General features: G+C 38.6%; 1 protein-coding gene across 1 annotated transcript; it reads left to right on the plus strand.

The window, feature by feature from the left end:
- Window positions 1-8133: 8133 nt before the first annotated feature.
- Window positions 8134-9650, plus strand: LOC132492384 (G-patch domain and KOW motifs-containing protein-like). The gene is given in 1 exon segment (XM_060101845.1): window positions 8134-9650. A coding segment is annotated over 1 exon segment (1461 nt). The 5' UTR covers window positions 8134-8154; the 3' UTR covers window positions 9616-9650.
- Window positions 9651-22429: the final 12779 nt, after the last annotated feature.

Raw genomic sequence — 22429 nt, forward strand, 5'->3', positions numbered from 1 at the left:
CACAGCCAATCCCTGGCCCCAGCCTCCACCACTCCTGCCCTGTTGTGGAATGGCTCCACAGGGCAGGTGGGGCCTGTGTGGACTTTCGGTGTGTACTGTGGCATGACCTGTGCTAGAGCAGCTGCTGTTAGAGTTCTGGGCTGCTTTTGATGTGCTGCTTAAGTAAGCGCCAACAATGGCTGCCACTGGCCCACCCGGGCTCCACCCTGGAACCAGGTCATCTCTGCATCCCATGGCTGAATTTTCTCCTTGGTCATGGCAGCCCTGGATCCCGTGCCACATTGTGATGTGGAGTAAGTGGAGCTGGAGTGTTTGCTTGGATCTGGCTGGGGCGCTCACCAGAGCGGGGAAACTGGCAGCCACTAGAGCAGTCTTCTAGCTGCCCTCTCCACCATGCCTTGGGGGCAAGCCAGCATGTGTACACATTCCTCATGGAGTCCAGACTTCCCACAGCCTTCCTGTTAGTCCCAGTGGTCCTCCAACCAGCCAAGGCAGCTTGTGTCCCCTGTGCGGGACGGACCCGGGGACTGGGATGCCCAACCTGTGGCTCTTACTGCTCACTCCCCAAGGCATGTCTCCACCCATGTTTTCTCCCTTTTCCTCTGAGTGCCCTCCTAGGGGCACAGGTCCTGCCCTGTTTGCTTTTCTTCCCTTCCTACTAGATTATATGTAGATCTTTCTTACAGCCTTCATTGTACAGGAGTCTTTCTGCCAGTTTCCAGTTACTTTTTAGTGAGAATTGTTCCACGTATAGATGTATTTTTGATGTATCTCTGGTGGAGGTGAGTTCCTTGTCCTCCTATTTTGCTATCTTGATTGGGATCTCTCTGGTATACTTCTCTCTTATTAGTCACCTGAGCTGGTGGTAGCAGTAGATTCTGCCTGGAGTAATAGTTCAGACTGGTGGTTGTGCCATGAGTAATACAAGTCTTTTGTCTCTGACCAAGGGGTTTCACGTCTTCTGCCAGCATCAGATTTTAAGACCTTCTCTAACTGTACAGTAATTTACAAAGTATGGGCAGTGAAAGTGAGACCAGCGCTGTGATCCAGCCTGCTTTTTCCTCTGTGGTTTCTCTCCACCCCCATGAGTAACTTGGTTCCTAGGCTCCATGCACCTCCCCTGCCTCCTGCCCCTGGGGTCTGCACCACTTGCTGTCTGTCTCAACACCTTCTCATAGCCTACTAGAACTATTAACTCCATGAGTTTAGCAAGTTTACAAAGAAGTTACAGGGCCAATATGTAAAAAGAAAAGAAACCCTGTATTTTATAATAATGTTGGTGAAATATTAAAAAGACACCACTTGCAATAGCCCTTCAAAATATCAAATACTTAGGAATAAATATAACAAAATATGTATAATATTTGAATGTTGAAAACCAAAAAATAGTGATGAGAAAAAATTTAAAAGACCTAAACAAATGGAGAGGGATGCTATTTCCATGGATTGGGAGACTCAGCATCATAAACGTGTCTATTCTCCTCAAATTAATCTATAACTTCAATACAATATTCATTGATATCCCAAGAAGCTTTTTTTGTTAAAATTGACAGGCTGATTTAAAAATGTTATGGAAATACAAAGGACCTCAATTTTGTAATTAAAGAACAAAACTGGATCACTACTCGAGACTTATTATAAAACCATAGCAGTCAGGACAGGGTAGTATTGGTGAACGAGAGTGATAAAGATCAATAGACATTAATCCAGAAATAGTCCCTCACGAATATGGTCAACTGATTTTCAACAAAGGTGCCAAGGTAATTCAATAAAGAATAGACTTTTCGGGCTTCCCTGGTGGCGCAGTGGTTGAGAGTCTGCCTGCCGATGGAGGGGACACGGGTTTGTGCCCCGGTCCGGGAAGATCCCACATGCCACGGAGCGGCTGGGCCCGTGAGCCATGGCCTCTGAGCCTGCGCGTCCAGAGCCTGTGCTCTGCAACGGGAGAGGCCAACAGTGAGAGGCCCACATACCGCAAAAAAAAAAAAAAAAAAAAAAAATAGACTTTTCAACAGAGAGTGCTGAAACAAGTATACATCCACATTCGAAAAATGAAATGACCCATGTATCATACCATATTTAACAATGAATGCAAAATGGATCATAGGCTTAAATGTAAAATCGGAAACTATGAAATTTCTAGAAGTAAACATAGAAGAAAATCATGTGACCTTGGTTAAACAAAAATTTCTTAGCTGGGACACATGAAACATAAAACACAAGAGAAATATATATAAAAGAAAAAGATTAATAAATTGGACTTCATCAAAATTTAAAATGTCTGTTCTTTGAAAGATACTATTAAAAATGTAAGTAAAGTCATAGGCTGAGAGAAAATATTTGCAAAACACGTATCAGGATTTGTATTCAGAATATATAAAGAACTTTCAAAACTCAATAGTAAAATAACAAAATCCAATTTAAAAAATGAGCAAGATATTTGAACAGATACTTCACCAAAGAGGAGGTTCTGATGGCTGATTGCAAATAAGCACATTAAAATATATTTAACATCATTAGTTACTGTGGAAATTTATAAAAATGCGAACTGCAGCAATGAGATACCACATATATTTAGCAGAATAACAAAAAGGAGAAAAGAAAGAACCCTGCCCCTATACTCTTGCCCCCACCCAGCCCCAATCTGACAATTCCAAGTGTTGGTGATTATATGAGGATATGGAACACCTGGGATTTTTATACACTGCTGGGGGGAATATAAAATAAAAGAGCCATTTTGGAAAACAGTTTGGCAGTTTCTTATAAAGATAAACAAATAATTACTATAGGGCCAGAAATCCCATTCCTTGGTATTTACATAAGAGAAATGAAAACATACATCTACACAAAGACCTGTATGCATATATTTATAGCAACCCAAATGCCCATCAGTTGGTAAATAATCAAATTTTGGCACACCTATACAATGGAACAGTACTCATTAATAAAAAGAAACGAAGTGCTGATACATGCAACAATAAGACATACAGGAAAAAGTAAAACTATAGAGACAAATTACATCAATAGTTGTTAGGCACTGGGGGCAGAGGGCAGGAATTTAAATTTACTACAAAAGGTCATGAGGGAACACTTTGATAGAAATAGTCAATATCTTGATTGTGATGGTAGTTACAAAACTGCTTACATTTGTCAAAATGCACAAAACTGTACACCGAAAGTGAATTTTACCGTATGTAAATAAAAAAGTGGTGGGGAGTAATGAAAAGATTTAAACATAGAATTAAGTCTAAATACTAGTTGCAAATTTGGTTGCAGTATCATACTCAGAGTGATAATTCTTGCAAAAAAGATATTAAAATAAATAACATTAATCATTTGAAATAAGGAACTGGATTCAAAATCAGAGTTTATGTATTGTATTTTTAAATTGCTAAATTAGAAATAATAAAAATAAATGTACCTAAGCTTTCAATTCAAGCAGTTGTAAAGAGAATGATGAAATAAGTCAAAGAAGACCAGGAGGAAGAAATTAATAAAGGTAAAAGCAGAGTTTAGTAGATTAGAAAATAGGAACAAGAAGATTTGGTTAATAAACCCCAAAAATATTTATTGAGGAAACTATAAAATAAATTGCTGCCCAGATACTGAAGAAATCAAGTGATACCAGGAATTGGAATAGGTTGTAACCACAGATAAGAAGATACAAAATAAAGAGAATGAGATGAAAAACTTAATGCTGTGCTAACTTTTCAATTTCTTTTATTTAACATAGCATTTATTTAGCCTGTTTAAGTAATAGTTTTCATGGCAGAAATATGTGGAAAAGAATACTTAAAATGAAAAATCACTCATAATCCTATCAGTAATAACTGTATTATTACTATTATGTTATTGCAGGTATAATTTGCTACCTGTCTATCTCCATATTTATCTATCAATACATTGTAGTTTTTATAAAAAGAGAATAATTCTCTACATTATGTATATTTCTAGAAGCAGAATTCCTGGATAAAATTACATTAAAATTTTTAAGAATTTTGATTTTGTTCTCAAATCGTCCTCCAGAAATAACATAATCCAGAAATCCAGAAATAACATAATTATCTTGTGAGCAGAGTATGAGTGCCTACTTCCCTACCCATTTGCCAATACCGAGTATTAGATTTTTAAGAATTAAAAAAAATAAATTTTAAAAATCAAATTTTAAATAAATAAAATAAATTATTATTTTAATAACAATAAATTATAATAAATTATTTATAAATTTATAATAATATAATTATAATATAATTATAATTATATAAATAAATTTATAAATTTATAATAAATTATTTAATTTATTTAAATTATTTAATAAATTATTTAAATAAAAATAAAATTTTTGGGCTTCCCTGGTGGCGCAGTGGTTGAGAGTCCGCCTGCCGATGCAGGGGACACGGGTTCGTGCTCCGGTCCGGGAAGATCCCACATGCCGTGGAGCGGCTGGGCCCGTGAGCCATGGCCACTGAGCCTGCGCGTCCGGAGCCTGTGCTCCGCAACGGGAGAGGCCACAACAGTGAGAGGCCCGCATACTGCAAAAAAAAATAAATAAAAATAAATAAATAAATAAATTTTTAAGAATTTTGATTTTGTTCTCAAATTGTCCTCCAGAAATAACATAATCCATAATCCAGAAATAACATAATCATCTTGTGAGCAGAGTATGAGTGCCTACTTCCCTACCCATTTGCCAATACTGAATATTAGATTTTTAGTACCCATTTGCCAATACTATTAGATTTTTTTCAATCTTTGCAATTTAACACGTGAAAAGTGGCACTTAAGTTTTAAAATAAATTTTATTTTTTAATAATTTTTAAAAAATTAATTAATTTTTGGCTGTGTTGGGTTTCTGTTGCTGTGCATGGGCTTTCTCTAGTTGCGGTAAGTGGGGGCTACTTTTCGTTGTGGTGCACGGGCTTCTCATTGTGGTGACTTCTCTTGTTGTGGGGCATGGGCTGTAGGCGCCCAGGCTTCAGTAGCTGTGGCAAACGGGCTCAGTCGTCATGGCTCGTGGGCTCTAGAGCACAGGGTCAGTAGTTGTGGCGCACAGGTTTAGTTTTCTGCGGCATGCCGGATCTTCCCAGACCAAGGCTCAAACCCGTGTCCCCTGCACTGACAGGAGGATTCTTAACCACTGTGCCACCAGGGAAGTCCCAATCTTATGCTTTTTATACCCAAATGTTACATGTTCTTCAAAGAAACCCTAGAAAATTCAGATAAGAGATGAAATTAAGAAAATAAAAGCACCCATAATCCTGTACCTAGAAAAAGTTATGGTGTATATTTATATTATAAGCTTTATTAGAAGGTGGTATGTATTTGGTCATATTTAAAATGATTTTCAGATTTCAGTAGCTCTAAGTCCTGCCCCTTATCTGCCTATATATGAAGTGATTTCTCTCCCTAAACATTTCTAAGAATCCCCAAGATTACTTACACATGTAAAATAGCTGTTTCTCAACTGTGTCACTTCCCTTCTGGAATTCTCTGACAGAAGGAAAATGTTTTCTTATAGGAAATCAAAGCTTCTGATGCGATCTCTTTGCTTTCCTTTTATTACCATGTTCATTGGTCTCATTTGTCCCTAAGCAGTGCCCAGAAACCTGCTGTTGTTCTTCTGCTCTTGGATTATTTACCTCACTGAATGCCTCTCACCAGACCTCTGACCCCTGACTGCCTTGCCACCTTGGGTTGTTAGCATTGTGCCACCTCCTCCAATCTTGTGAATCTGGGCTGCCATGGATTGCTGTCCTCATTGTTGTCCTTCTCTAGCTGGTACCAGTCTCTCTGGCTTCACCAAACCTGTTGTCCCTTGATTTTCATTGCTCACCTCTCTCACCAGCCAGGAGGACAATGCCTTCACCTTCTTTTCTTGTGTTCATCTCTTTTCAGAGTGGCGTCCCCATAGCAGAGTTGTTTAGTTGTCCAGTACATAACTTTTATTTCTACCACAGCCCTTTCCTTTCTAGGAGTTTTGGGCTCTCTGGGCTTAGGGGAAGGCTGGGGAAACTAATGGGAGTGAGGTCAGGTCCTTCTGCCCTTCCTTCCAATGCCCCTTCTAATTCCTAGGACCTGCTGCTATTTCTGGTACAAGGTGCCAGATTTCCTCTTTCATGTTGATATATTCTTTGGACCTCCACGTTCTTTCTTATGTTGAGTCTGGCCTGGCTTTTCTCAGGTCTTCTCTCCTCACAGATCCTCTCATTTATGTCTACATATCTGATGCCCAATTTTAGACAGAGTTTCAGTTGTTTCCTGTGGGTCCAAAGAGCAAGGGACCTCTTTAAGGTGTCTAAACATTCCATGAAGGTTAAGCAGTTTTCCAGTATTCTTTGACAGTCTTATTCAACAAGTGGTTTGAGAAATTCTGAGATCTAGAGAAAGTGTCCCAAGGAGTTCATGGTATCAAAAGCAGTAATGGTGCCTGCTTACATTTATATTAAAGATCAGCAGATAAAATAATTGTTTAAAAAATATCCCTTTAAAAGTGGACATATAGTTCTTCAATATGTAGTTAGTGCACATCGTAGAGATCAAATGAATGTGCTTGTGACTCAGTCACTTAGCCAGACACGGTGAATTGAATATCAACCACCAGCCATTGCTGGACTTGGCCATCACACAGCTGTAAATTATTTTTATTCATAATTATAAGCACAAAATTATTATTAAGGCTAGACAATTATTTAAGACCATGACATAAGGAACACAGAAACTGCTATATATCAAGTTAATGAAGAATATAAAATATTAATAATTCTCAGATTTTCTTCAATATGAACATCACCAAATCTGTAAGCTGCATCCATTTGATCAAAATTCTCATGTAGCACATTAGGAGATATAAGAATAATTTTAAAATTATGATTTAAATGGAGAATGTTAGAAGACTTTTCATGTGTGGGAATAAAGACTTTTTAACCACATGTGTTACGATTAGGAGAGTGTGCATAAGCAGACAAATGAAACAAAATATGAAAATACTAATTGTATTTTTTGCATGTAAAATATAAGAATATCAGACATCCATAATAACATAGTTTTTAATTTATTTTATGCTGTAATTCATAGTTAAATTTAAATTTTACTATACTCTTGGCTCCCAAGTATCAATATAGTACACTTTAAAAATGATACTTTTTCTTACATAATTAGTCTACATTAACTGGCATGTAAAAAGTCGAAACTTATTTTTGTACATAGTGGGTATATATTATATGTAAATGTACAATTGTTGAAGATTGCATTTAAATGGAATTTATAATACATTTTCAACCTAAAATCATGTCATTATAACATGCAGTACAAAAAAATGGCAGACCCATTAACAAATATCTAAGGGATTGAAGACATTCTATCTCTGTACTGTTCAATGTGGTAGCAACCAGCTGCATGCAGCTATTACAATTTAAATTAATTAAAATGAAATAAAATTAAAAATTTAGCTTCCCATTTACACTAGCCACATCCCAATTGCTCAAATAGTGCATGTGAATGGTGGCTATCATATTGGATGGTGCAGTTGTATGACATTTGCATCATTGTTCATAGAAAATTCTATTTGACAGTGTCGATCTATATTATTGTGAAAGGGATTTGTTAGTTAAAATAGTAGGAAAAGCTGCTTTATGTGTTAAAGTTATTCTTGCTAATGTCTTTTCCATGATTATAAGTATTTAAAGAGTAGAATTTATGCCTAACCAGGACTGGTCCATACTGGATGCTAAATACATACAAATACACTTATTGTGTCCCAGTACCAATAATGAAGACAACAACAGACAGTGAGCCACAGCCACCGCCCACCTCTGCAGGAGACCCTCCAACACTAGCAGTAGGGCACAGTAACGTGCACACAGTAGGCGACCAATAAACGACTACATGAAGGAGTGACGACTTAGCAAGAAGGAAGCCACCTTCTACAACGCCTACCTTCCCCAAGAACTACATTTCCCTGTACACTTGGCACCATGGGCTCTTGTGAAGTAAAAAGAGCGGCAATTACTTCCTACTGCCCCTATCCACCTTTGCCTCGCAGTGCCACAGTGTTTCCTGGGAAAGGTAGTTGTAGCGCTGGTGGTCAAGCCCCAGCAAAGTGAGCGCAAACTAAACTTCCCAGCAAGCAGCGCGCCGGCCTGGGAAGAGGGGAAGATGGCGGATGCCAAAGATGGTGTTTTGTGGCCTGCGGGAGCCTCCAGTGCCCCAATTTCATTCAGCTTCAATCGCACATCCGCCCGGAGATGGCTGGTGGGAGACGCGGCTCCGGAGAAGGATTTCTTGAAGACCGAGAAACGGAGGGAGCTGCAGAGTGTGCAGCCCTCAGAAGCCCCCAAGGAACTTGTCATCCCTTAGATCCAGAATGGCCATCTCAGGCAGCCACCGACCCAGGCCCCTGGGCCATCCACACATACTGAGGTCTTGGTGGATGGGATGCTGTCCCAGGCTGTGAAGGAGCTCATTGAGGAATCCACAAAGTCTCTGGAGGAGAGAGAGAATGCGGGTGTTGACCTCACGCTCGCTATCCCCATGATCCAGAAAGGATACACCCCCAACGGGGAAGGGGCAGACAGTGAACCCTGGGCTGAGACAGTGGCGGAGGAGGCTGATTATGAGGCAGTCCCTGTAGAGGCCTATGGGCTGGCCATGCTGCGGGGCATGGGCTGGAAACCTGGCGAGGGCATCGGCCGTACCTCCAATCAAGTGGTGAAGCCCCGTGTCAACTCACTGAGGCCCAAGGGGTTAGGGCTGGGCGCCAACCTGACTGAGGTCCAGGCCCTGGCCCCCACCAGCCCCCACCACCTGCTGAGCCCAGATGAGGAGCAAGAGAAGGATAAGGAAGACCAGCCTCAAGGACTGGTGCCTGGAGGAGCTGTGGTGGTTCTTTCTGGCCCTCACCGAGGCCTCTATGGGAAGGTGGACGGCATCGACCCTGACAATGCTCGGGCCATGGTCCGTCTGACTGTGGGGAGCCGCTTGGTGACTGTTAGTGAGTACTGCCTGCGGCCTGTCTCCCAGCAGGAGTTTGACAAGAACTCCTTGGATCTGAGCCTGGTGAGCAAAACTTCCCCAAGGCAACAGAATGGAACAACCTCGTCTTGGAAGGCCCTTCAGTATCAGGACCTCCACGTCCGGCAGGAGGACTCAGCGAGGAAGCGGAAACACCATCCAGACCGGTGGGACCCTGAGCATCTCAGATGGAGACAGGATGGCCCTGCAGCCAAGAGTGAGAAAGCAGCTCCCAGGAGTCAGCACTGGCTGCACAGGGACCTGCGTGTGTGGTTTGTGAACAAGCTACACAAGGGTGGCCAGTATTACAACACCAAGATGACAATCGAAGATGTCCTGAGCCCAGATACCTGTGTGTGTCGGACAGATGAAGGCCAGGTCCTAGAAGGCCTGAGGGAAGACATGCTGGAGACCCTGGTCCCCAAGGTCCAGGGCAACTGGGTGATGGTGGTGCTGGGGCCATGGACTAGAAGGGTGGGCCATCTGCTGGACCGGGACAGAGAGCAGAGCCGGGCTCTTGTGCAGCTGCAGAGAGAGAATCGGGTGGTGGAGCTTCACTATGATGCCATCTGCCAGTATGTGGGCCCCAGCGACTTGGAGGACTGACCTGTGGACACACTCCCATCCCCCAGGTTGTTACCAATCCCGTACAGTGTGAAAAGCCTGCCTTCACGAAGGTGGGGGGGGTAATGTTTCCGCCCTCCACTTGCAGTGCAGCCCTGGGACAGGATGGACCAGAAGGGAGGCTAGAAACAAACCCAGTATTTACCAGAACTTAGTATATAATAAAAACCAGTTCAAATGCTTTGTAAAAAATAAAAAATAAAAAACAACAGCAGAAGGAACAATGTCACCATATATTTTGATACACTTTATGTTGTATGAAGTGCTTTTGTGTAAATGATCTCGTTTGAATTTAAAAACAGTTTCAGGAAGTTGGCAGTGATTATTACTCCCATTTTACAGTTGAGAAGTCTGAAATTCAGGGAAGTGAATGGACTTTTCTAGATGGTAATAGCAATAATATTAACAGATTTTTTTGATCATAAATTTTAAATGGTTGTTAATAGCTAATGTCTATCGACAGTTAATATTATTAGCTATTGATATCGATAGGTAACGTTTCTTGGCCCCTCAATGAATTATGTAATTTAATTATCAGAAACCTCTGATTAGGTACTACTTTTACATCTTCCTATTTTACAGATGAGGAAACTAGGGCTTGGGGGAGTTAGGCAACTTGCTCAAAAGTCTGGGATTTGAACTCAGGTAGTCTTTTATGCTTGTATGTTGGGTTAGATTCATACTCGCTTTTCATCTGCTCTAGCTTTGGCCTTTGAGATCCAAAACAACATGAGCCCTCTTGGTAACTTGGTGGTCCCAATTCGACCATCTTGTAAAGAAAGAAAATTTAGCAACTAGTATTGTGTCAAATAATCCCACAATATACATTATATTGAATGTAGCCAACCTTGAGATGCTGTGTACTGATGGCACCTTGATGCAACAGACTGAAGATATTGATCAAAGGAAAAAAAGACACGTGACTCTTTAGAGTCAGCCTTACATTTGTTTGCAGCTGGAAACAATTATGAGTTTCTGCTACAATAGAGAAGACTGACAATATGCTGTCAGCCAAAGACCTAGAAATCTCACAATTAAGCCAGTCTCAACTTGGCATTGAGATGTCTCTGTAGTCATGGGTGAGGACCTCCAGGTGTTTACATCATTTTCAGCCCAACATTTTCGGGTACTTCATGTGACTCCAGCTCTGTGACAAATGTGAGCTAAGTTTTCTGAGTCTCAGGGCTTGGGCAGAAATGAAGCTATACAGATGGAGGGCTGATGCAGAATTTGAAGTATTGTCACGTTTGTGTCAATGGCTGAAAAACTTTCTGCAAGAAGTCAGAACATGTTGCTGCACATCAATTAGATAAAAAATTGCTGAGTTTCAGTAAAATTCTGCTGGCCATGAAGGTGAAAACCATATTGTCAGAGTTTTTTGTCATCTATAGGACAAATACTAGGCTTCTTAAGTACTGTGTGTCTGTGTGTATGTGAGAGAGAGAGAGAGAGAGAGAGAGAGAGAGAGGGAGAGGGAGAGGGAGAGAGGGAGAGAGAAAGAAATTTCACAAACAGAAGATAATAAGTCTGTGGGTATATATGTATATTGGCTGTAATCTCTCAGTTGCAAAAGTCAAACTCAGTTCAGGCTGGTTTAAACAAAGAAACACAAACTGGAATCCATTGGCTCATGTAACTGGTATCTTCAAGGGATCAAACTATATTTAGAAATGGCTGAATTATGAGGTTAGATTAATATCATTAAGAAGCTTTCTCTTTTTCTTACAAATTAAAAAATATACTATTTTTAAATTTGAATTCATTCTCAGGAAGGCTCTCTTCATATGGCCACAAAGCTGTCCTTAACCACATCATCTTAAATGGTTCTTAGCCTCTATAATCCTATAAAAGGGACTACTTCTTTACCAGTAGTTCAGAAGAAGATCCATGGAGGGCTCTGATTAGTCTGACGTGTGTCATCTGATCATCTCTGAACCATCTTTGAAGTAAACTGGAAGGATGGACACTGAGACTGACTAGCTTTGGTCACGTGCTCACCTCTGAAAAGAGACGGTAGAGGCCACCCTCCTCAAACCACATAGTCTGAGAGTATGGGAGAGGTGTTTCCTAAAATGAAAAATGTGTTTCTGATAGCAGCTAACTAAACAGGTGGTCACTACTTGTGTGTGTGTGTGTGTGTCAGTGTGTTTGTTGTGTTGTGTTGTGTTGTTTAAGACCAAGCCCTAGCCAAAGTCCATCAGTGACATTATGAGATTCGATTCAAATACCATTTATAACTTTGTAATTTTACCTTTTGTTAGTTTAGAAAGTTTATGCTTAGCTATGCTTAGCTACAATTCCAATGTAAGAGATGAGTGACTGATCTTGGATTGATGCTAAGAAGTGCTAGAAATGAAATTCAAATGTCATTATGAATTCATATATACCAGCTAGTATTCAAGTAAATTATTCACTTTTTTATACAGATAACTTAAAGTATAGTAAAATAGTTGACTTTGGTAATATTAACATAATGTTTAGATGTTCAATATATTTCAATAAATATTTGTTGACTTCTGAATGAACACATAAACAAAATCCTAGTTAGTTTTTCTCTATTGTCTCGTGCTCTTAAAAGAATTTGAAACCACGGGGAAGACAGCAGAAGCAAGAAGAACTACAATCCTGCAGCCTGTGGAACAAAAACCACATTCACAGAAAGATAGACAAGATGAATACACAGAGGGCTATGTACCAGATGAAGGAACAAGGTAAAACCCCAGAAAAACAACTAAATGAAATGGAGATAGGCAATCTTCCAGAAAAAGACCTCAGAGTAATGATAGTGAAGATGATCCAGGACCTCGGAAAAAGAATGGAGGCAAAGATTGAGAAGATGCAAGAAATGTTTCACAAAGACCTAGAAGAATTAAAGAACAAACAAACAGAGATGAACAATACAATAACTGAAATGAAAGATACACTAGAAGGAATCAATAGCAGAATAACTGAGGCAGAAGAACGGATAAGTGACCTGGAAGACAGAATAGTGGAATTCACTGCAGTGGAACTGAATAAAGAAAAAAGAATGAAAAGAAATGAATACAGTCTAAGAGACTTCTGGGACAACATTAAACACAACAACATTCACATTATAGCAGTCCCAGAAGGAGAAGAGAGAGAGAAATGACCCCAGAAAATATTTGAAGAGATTATATTCGAAAACTTCCCTAACACTGAAAAGGAAATAGCCACCCAAGTCCAGGAAGCACAGAGAGTCCCATACAGGATAAACCCAAGGAGAAACACACAGAGACACATAGTAATCAAATTGGCAAAAATTAAAGACAAAGAAAAATTATTGAAAGCAGCAAGGAAAAAACGAAAAATAACATACACGGGAACTCCCATAAGGTTAACAGCTGATTTCTCAGCAGAAATTCTACAAGCCCGAAGGGAGTGGCATGATATACTTAAAGTGATGAAAGGGAAGAACCTACAACCAAGATTACTCTACCTGAAAAGGATCTCATTCAGATTCGATGGAGAAATCAAAAGCTTTACAGACAAGCAAAAGCTATGAGAATTCAGCACCACCAAACCAGCTCTACAACAAATGCTAAAGGAACTTCTCTAAGTGGGAAACACAAGAGAAGAAAAGGACCTACAAAAACAAACCCAAAACAATTAGGAAAATGGTAATAGGAACATACATATTGATAATTACCTTAAACGTGAATGGATTAAATGCTCCCACCAAAAGACACAGGCTCACTGAATGGATACAAAAACAAGACCCATATATATGCTGTCTACAAGAGACCCACTTCAGACCTAGGGACACATACAGACTGAAAGTGAGGGGTGGAAAAACATATTCCATGCAAATGGAAATCAAAAGAAAGCTGGAATAGCAATGCTCGTATCAGGTAAAATAGGCTTTAAAATAAAGAATGTTACAGAAGACAAGGAAGGCCATTATGTAATGATCAAGGGATCAGTCCAAGAAGAAGCTCTAACAATTATAAATATATATGCACCTAACATAGGAGCACCTCAATACATAAGGCAACTGCTAACATCTCTAAAAGAGGAAACCGACAGTAATACAATAACAGTGGGGGACTTTAACACCTCACCTACATCAACAGACAGATCATCCAAACAGAAAATTAATAAGGAAACACAAGCTTTAAATGAAACAATAGACCAGATAAATTTAATTGATATTTATAGGTCATTCCATCCAAAAACAGCAGATTACACTTTCTTCTCAAGTGTGCACGGAACATTCTCCAGGATAGATCACGTCTTGGGTCACAAATCAAGCCTCAGTAAATTTAAGAAAATTGGAATCATATCAAGCATCTTTTCTGACCAGAATGCTATGAGATTAGAAATGAATTACAGGGAAAAAAACGTAAAAAACACAAACACATGGAGGCTAAACAATATGTTACTAAATAACCAAGAGATCACTGAAGAAATCAAAGAGGAAATCAGAAAATACCTAGAGACAAATGCCAATGAAAACACAATGATCCAAAACCTATGGGATGCAGCAAAAGCAGTTCTAAGAGGGAAGTTTATAGCTATACAAGCCTACCTGAAGAAACAAGAAAAATCTCAAATAAACAATCTAACCTTACACGTAAAGAAAGAACTAGAGAAAGAAGAACAAACAAAACCCAAAGTTAGCAGAAGGAAAGAAATCATAAAGATCAGATCAAAAATAAATGAAAAAGAAATGAAGGAAACAGTAGCAAAGATCAACAAAACTAAAAGCTGGTTCTTTGAGAAGATAAACTAAATTGATAAACCATTAGCCAGACTCATCAAGAAAAAGAGGGAGAGGACTCAAATAAATAAAATTAGAAATGAAAAAGGAAAGGTTACAACAGACACTGCAGAAATACAAAGCATCCTAGGAGACTACTACAAGCAACTCTATGTGAATAAAATGGACAACCTGGAAGAATTTGACAAATTCTTGGAAAGGTATAACCTTTCAAGACTGAATCAGGAAGAAATAGAAAATATGAACAGACCAATCACAAATGATGAAAATGAAACTGTGCTTAAAAATCTAACAAACAAAAGTCCAGGACCAGATGGCTTCACAGGTGAATTCTGTCAAACATTTAGAGAAGAGCTAACACCCATCCTTCTCAGACTCTTCCAAAAAATTGCAGAGAAAGGAAAAATCCCAAACTCGTTCTATGAAACCACCATCACCCTGACACCAAAACCAGACAAAGATACTACAAAAAAAGAAAATTACAGACCAATATCACTGATGAATATAGATGCAAAACTCCTCAACAAAATACTAGCAAACAGAATCCAACACGTTAAAAGGATCATACACTGTGATCCAGTGGGATTTATCCCAGAGATGCAAGGATTCTTCAGTATACGTAAATTAGTCAATGTGATACACCATACTAACAAATTGAAGAATAAAAACCACATGATCATCTCAATAGATGCAGAGAAAGCTTTTGACAAAATTCAACACCCATTTATGATAAAAACTCTCCAGAAAGTGGGCATAGAGGGAACCTATGTCAACATAATAAAGGCCATATATATATATATATAAAGAATTTGATTTATTTTGTAAAATATTCCAGATGTTTGCCAGTGTGAAATAAAACTAGGCTAATGATCACTAGATACTGTTTATTTTATTTGACTCCCATGGTCTTTCGGTTGTTGAGCTCATGAGAAGAAAGACTGCTTTTCCAAACAAGAAAAGAATTCTTGGTGGATAGAATTGGGATTCACTTAATCATAAAATATGAGCAAAGGTAACTGATGGTGATCAAAATGTCTAATTTTCTTTGAACAAGGAATTATTTTGCAGCATTCTTCAAATTAAATCCATAAAATTTCATGCTAATTATGCTTGAAATGTGAATTTTGATGTGATTTTAGGAGTTACTACAGCTTTATTCTGTATCATGTTTCTTTCAAATGGCAATCATAAAACGTTGAGAGATTTTCCATATAGGATTTTATTTCAGAAATCAACAGCATCCAGAGCAATGGCTCATTGGAAAAGAAAATTCATATTATGCTATGATTTAGATTATTGAATTGGAATGAAATAATGTTCACTTCTCTTAAATATACTATTTTTTAATTAAAGAAAATAGCTAAAGTTTCAGAGTGCACAGCCATAGAATTGTGTCTTTTAAATTTTATTTGTAACTATCCCTATAAAAAGATCATACCACTGTGACCTTCTGCACTCCTTTCTATTTATTGCTTTTGAATGCTATTCTCCTCAAATTATCCTATGATGTATAGTGAGATGAAGTTGTTAGTGTGTAAAATTTGGTATCCCAAATGGTAAGTAAGCTGATAAAGTAGGGGTATCTTCCAGAAGGTGGATTATATTTTTCCCCTCAGGCAGCATTCCATAGGAACACCACATGACTATTTTATTTAGGCACCTCCAAAGGCTGTCAGCAATATCCTGTCTACCTTGACCCTAGGCTGTCATCACACTTGTATGTAGAAAATCTCAAAAAACCAGTCAGGGCCTCCCAGTTCTTTACATGGGGAATGCTCTAGAACGCCTCCTTGGTTCCTGCCTCTGCTCCTTTCTAGCTGCTCTATGAGCTGATTCAGCCACTAGCCTTTTGGCCTGTTTTTCACTTTCAGCTCCATCAGCCCTTGGATCTAATTGCACAGTTGCCTCTCTGATTCCATTCTCTTCATTATTTTCAGTGCCTTGTGGCATGCCACTAAAACTGTCCTTGGTAGACAGCAGTCTTTGAAGTTTATTAACAACTTTAGGTATTAACTATTTTCATCTTAAGGCTATTCTTAGGTTAGTCAAAGGCAGAGAGGTCAAGGGGCAAAATCTAGAGATACTAAAAACTCAAAACCAAGAGCTGATAAGAAATGAAGGGGCAGTGGAAGGAGAGGAAGTTTGCATCACAAACCAGGTTTTATAGTCAGAGAAGTATTAATTCTATGGAGACTCTGGTGGCAAGGGCAGAATCTGAGAGGACCATTCAATTAGCAAGCTGTGCTGAAAGCTGATGTCAGGAATTAGCAGAACAAATGTGACGGGGATCCCATTGGAGCGGTGCCACAGGCCATCAGAGTCTGGATGGACTTGCTCAGAGAGCCAGCCAGGTTAGTGTTGGAACTAGGACTTCATTCCAGGTGTTTTTAAAATGTGCATTGCATCCACATGTGGTGCAGCCCTTTCTGCCCTCACCTCTCAAGAGAGTGAGTAGGTGTTCTTTGACAGTGTGATAGTTCAGCCAGCAACTAATGCATCCAGTTTCAATGGAAACCAAGTAATATTTCTCTGTTCTGTTTGCAGGGTTATTAGGAGAGGCTTTATCAAATGCTCTGCTTATCTCCAGATAGTTTATGCCTCATGTTTCCCTAACCTACCCAACCTATTTACTGGTCAGGATGACATTTTTTCTGGAGAACTGATGTTTGTCCCTAGTGATCACAGTGGTCAGTTTTACATTGTGATGTTCTTCATTGAATATTGGAATTATATTTGTTCCATCTCCTATGTCCTGGAACGTTTTCATTCTGTGACTCATCAAAGATTACTGAAATTACCTGATTATCTAATTCAGTATCCATGAATATAGTATATCCAGGCTAGGAGACGTAGGGTAATATAATGCAATTGATGTTTCCTTATGATTAATTTATCTGATTTTATTCATGTTAAAAATTGGCCCAAGAAGACAAATGGAATATAGGAGCTAAGAAGTTCTGATTTTTAAAAAACGTCATCCAGCATCATTGTACCATTGACCACATACTGAGTCTATCACTGCTTTCATGCTTGTGCTAAAGAAAAAAAGTGAAGGAGAGAACCAGACCCTTTGTTGAGCTTGTCTTCTTTTCACATGTCATCAGGTTATGGGTCTTTAGTTTCCTAGGAAATAGTCTTGCGTATCTGAGCTGCCTTAAAGATGAGTATCACTGTAAGGAGTGACTGGAAGACAGTGAGAATTGCCCTAGCATCAAAGATATTTTGCTGAACTATCATATGTAAGCTTCATTTCTGGAAAAAAATGTTAAAATTTATAAATCCTACAAATTTAAAATGTTAATTAATAAAGTAATTTTCGTTTTGAACAATACAGGTTCCCTAGCCCTATCTCTTTCCATTGTAAGGTAACTAGAAAATCAGAACCCTTGGCCACGTAATCAGTTACATTAAAAATATTATATTTTGTAGAGGCACTGAGACCATTGTTGATACTTCAAATATATATACTTTTTCTTTTTTTAAAAAACATCTTTATTGGAGTATAATTGCTTTACAATGGTGTGTTAGTTTTTGCTGTATAACAAAGTGAATCAGCTATACATATACATACATCCCCATATCTCCTCCCTCTTGCATCTCCCTCCCACCCTCCCTATCCCAATCCTCTAGGTGGACACAAAGCACCCAGCTGATCTCCCTGTGCTATGTGGCTGCTTCTCACTAGCTATCTGTTTTACATTTGGTAGTGGATATATGTCCATGCTACTCTCTCACTTCGTCCCAGCTTACCCTTTCCCTCCCCGTGTCCTCAAGTCCATTCTCTATGTTTGTGTCTTTATTCCTGTCTGGCCTCTAGGTTCTTCAGAACCTTTTTTTAATTTTTTACATTCCGTATATATGTGTTAGTATACGGTATTTGTTTTTCTCTTTCTGACTTACTTCACTTTGTATGACAGGCTCTAGGTCCATCCACCTCACTACAAATAACTCAATTTCGTTTCTTTTATGGCTGAGTAATATTCCGTTGTATATATGTGCCACATCTTTATCCATTCATCTGTCGATGGACACTTAGGTTGCTTCCATCCTGGCTATTGTAAATAGAGCTGCAGTGAACATTGTGGTGCATGACTCTTTTTGAATTATGGTTTTCTCAGGGTATATGCCCAATACTGTGATTGCTGGGTCATATGGTAGTTCTATTTTTAGTTTTCTAAGGAACCTCCATACTGTTCTCCATAATGGCTCTATCAATTTACATTCCCACCAACAGTGCAAGAGGGTTCCCTTTTCACCACACCCTCTCCAGCATTTATTGTTTGTAGATTTTTTGATGATGGCCTTTCTGACTGGTGTGAGGTGATACCTCATTGTAGTTTTGATTTGCATTTCTCTAATGATTAGTGAGGTTGAGCATCCTTTCATGTGTTTATTGGCAATCTGTATATCTTCTTTGGAGAAATGTCTATTTAGGTCTTCTGCCCATATTTGGATTGGGTTGTTTGTTTTTTTGATATTGAGCTGCATGAGCTGCTTGTATATTTTGGAGATTAATCCTTTGTCAGTTGCTTCGTTTGCAAATATTTTCTCCCATTCTGAGGGTTGTCGTTTCATCTTGTTTATGGTTTCCTTTGCTGTGCAAAAGCTTTGAAGTTTCATTAGGTCTCATTTGTTTATTTTTGTTTTTATTTCCATTTCTCTAGGAGGTGGGTCAAAACGGATCTTGCTGTGATTTATGTCATACAGTGTTCTGACTATGTTTTTCTGTAAGAGTTTGATAGTTTCTGGCCTTACATTTAGGTCTTTAATCCATTTTGAGTTTATTTTTGTGTATGGTGTTAGGGAGTGTTCTAATTTCATAGTTTTACATGTAGCTGTCCAGTTTTCCCAGCACCACTTATTGAAGAGGCTGTCTTTTCTCCAGTGTATATTCTTGCCTCCTTTATCAAAGATAAGGTGACTGTATGTGCATGGGTTTATCTCTGGGCTTTCTATCCTGTTCCATTGATCTATATTTCTGTTTTTGTGCCAGTACCATACTGTCTTTATTCCTGTAGCTTTGTAGTATAGTCTGAAGTCAGGGAGCCTGATTCCTCCAGCTCCGTTTTTCTTTCTCAAGATTGCTTTGGCTATTCAGGGTCTTTTGTTTTTCCATACAAATTGTGAAATTTTTTGTTCTAATTCTGCGAAAAATGCCATTGGTCGTTTGATAGGGATTGTGTTGAATCCGTAGATTGCTCTGGGTAGTATAGTCATTTTCACAATGTTGACTTTTCCAATCCAAGAACATGGTATATCTCTCCATCTGTTTGTATCATCTTTAATTTCTTTCATCAGTGTCTTACAGTTTTCTGCATACAGGTCTTTTGTCTCTTTATGTAGGTTTGTTCCTAGGTATTTTATTCTTTTTGTTACAATGGTAAATGGGAGTATTTCCTTAATTTCTCTTTCAGATTTTTCATCATTAGTGTATAAAATGCAAGAGATTTCTGTGCATTAATTTTATATCCTGCTACTTTACCAAATTCATTGATTAGCTCTAGTAGTTTTCTGGTAGCATCTTTAGGATTCTCTATGTATAGTATCATGTCATCTGCAAACAGTGACAGTTTTATTTCTTCTTCTCTGATTTGGATTCTTTTTATTTCTTTTTCTTCTATGATTGCTGTGGTTGAAACCTCCAAAACTATGTTGAAAAATAGTGGTGAGAATGGACAACATTGTCTTGTTCCTGATCTTGGAGGAAATGTTTTCAGTTTTTCACTTGAGAGCAATGTTGGCTGTGCGTTTGTCACATATGGGCTTCATTATGTTAGGTAAATTCCCTCTATGCCTACTTTCTGGAGTGTTTTTTTTAATCATAAATGAGTGTTGAATTTTGTTGAAAGCTTTTTCTGTATCTATTGAGATGATCATATGGTTTTTCTCCTTCAATTTGTTAATATGGTGTATCACATTGATTGATTTGCGTATATTGAGGAATCCTTGCATTCCTGGGATAAACCACACTTGATCATGGTGTATGATCCTTTTAATGCGGTGTTGGATTCTGTTTGCTAGTATTTTGTTGAGGATTTTTTTCATCTACGTTCATCAGTGATACTGGCCTGTAGTTTTCTTTCTTTGTGACATCTTTGGTTTTGGTGTCAGGGTGACAGTGGCCTCATAGAATGTGTTTGGGAGTGTTCCTCCCTCTGCTGTATTTTGGAAGAGTTTGAGAAGGATAGATGTTTGCTCCTTTCTAAATGTTTGATAGAATTTGCCTGTGAAGTCATCTGGTCCTGGGGTTTTGTTTGTTAGGAGATTTTTAATCACAGTCTCAATTTCAGTGCTTGTGATTGGTCTATTTATATTTTCTATTTCTTCCTGGTTCAGTCTCGAAGGTTGTGCTTTCTTAAGAATGTGTCCATTTCTTCCAGGTTGTCCATTTTATTGGCCTATAGTTGCTTGTAGTAATCTCTCATGATCCTTTGTATTTCTGCAGTGTGAGTTGTTATTCTCCTTTTTCATTTCTAATTCTATTGATTTGAGTCTTCTCCCTTTTTTTTCTTGATGAGTCTGGCTAATGGTTTATCAATTTTATTTATCTTCTCAAAGAACCAGCTTTTAGTTTTATTGATCTTTGCTATCGTTTCCTTAATTTCTTTTTCATTTGTTTCTGATCTGATCGTTATGATTTCTTTCCATCTGCTAACTTTGGGATTTTTTTGTTCTTCGTTCTCTAATTGCTTTAGGTGTAAGGTTAGGCTGTTTATTTGAAATTTTTCTTGTTTCTTTCTTTTTTTTTTTTTGTGGTATGCAGGCCTCTCACTGTTGTGGCCTCTCCCATTGCAGAGCACAGGCTCCAGGCGTGCAGGCTCAGTGGCCATGGCTCACAGGCCTAGCTGCTCTGCGGCATGTGGGATCTTCCCGACTGGGGCACGAACCTGTGTCCCCTGCATCGGCAGGTGGACTGTCAACCACTGCACCACCAGGGAAGCCCTCTTGTTTCTTGAGGTAGGATTGTATTGCTGTAAGCTTCCCTCCTAGAACTGCTTTTGCTTCATCCCATAGGTTTTGTGTCATCGTGTTTTCATTGTCATTTGTTTCTAGGTATTGTTTGATTTCCTCTTTGTTTTCTTCAGTGATCTGTTGGTTATTAAGTAGTGTATTGTTTAGCCTCCATGTGTTTGTATTTTTTACAGATATTTTTCTGTAATTGATATCTAGTCTCATAACATTGTAGTTGGAAAAGATACTTGATACAATTTCAATTTTCTTAGATTTATGAAGGCTTGATTTGTGACCCAAGATACGATCTATCCTGGAGAATGTTCCATGAGGACTTGAGAAGAAAGTGTATTCTGTTGTTTTTGGATGGAATGTCCTATAAATATCAATTAAGTTCGTTGTGTTTAATGTGTCATTTAAAGCTTGTGTTTCCTTATTTATTTTCGTTTTGTATGATGTGTCCATTGGTGAAAGTGGGATGTTAACGTCCCCTACTATGATTTTGTTACTGTCGATTTCCCTGTTATGGCTGTTAGTATTTGCCTTATGTACCGAGGTGCTCCTATGTTGGGTGCATAAATATTTACAATTTGTTATATCTTCTTCTTGGATTGATCCCTTGATCATTATGTAGTGTCCTTCTTTGTCTCTTATAATAGTCTTTATTTTAAAGTCTATTTTCTCTGATAGGAGAATTGCTACTCCAGCTTTCTTTTGATTTCCATTTGCATGGAATATCTTTTTCCATCCCCTCACTTTCAGTCTGTATGTATCCCTAGGTCTGAAGTGGGTCTCTTGTAGACAGCATATTTACGGGTCTTGTTTTTATATCCATTCAGCCAGTCTGTGTCTTTTGGTTGGAGCATTTAATCCATTTACATTTAAGGTAGTTATCAATATGTATGTTCCTAATACCATTTTCTTAATTGTTTTGCATTTGTTATTGTAAGTCTTTTCCTTCTCTTGTGTTTCCTGCCTAGAGAAGTTCCTTTAGCATTTGTTGTAGAGCTAGTTTTGTGGTACTGAATTCTCTTAGCTTTTGCTTGTCTGTAAACTTTTAATATCTCTGAATGAGATCCTTGCTGGGTAGAGTAATCTTCGTTGTAG

The sequence above is a fragment of the Mesoplodon densirostris genome, chromosome 6 (assembly GCF_025265405.1).
Source record: "Mesoplodon densirostris isolate mMesDen1 chromosome 6, mMesDen1 primary haplotype, whole genome shotgun sequence".
In the NCBI taxonomy this organism is placed as follows: Eukaryota; Metazoa; Chordata; class Mammalia; order Artiodactyla; family Ziphiidae; genus Mesoplodon; species Mesoplodon densirostris.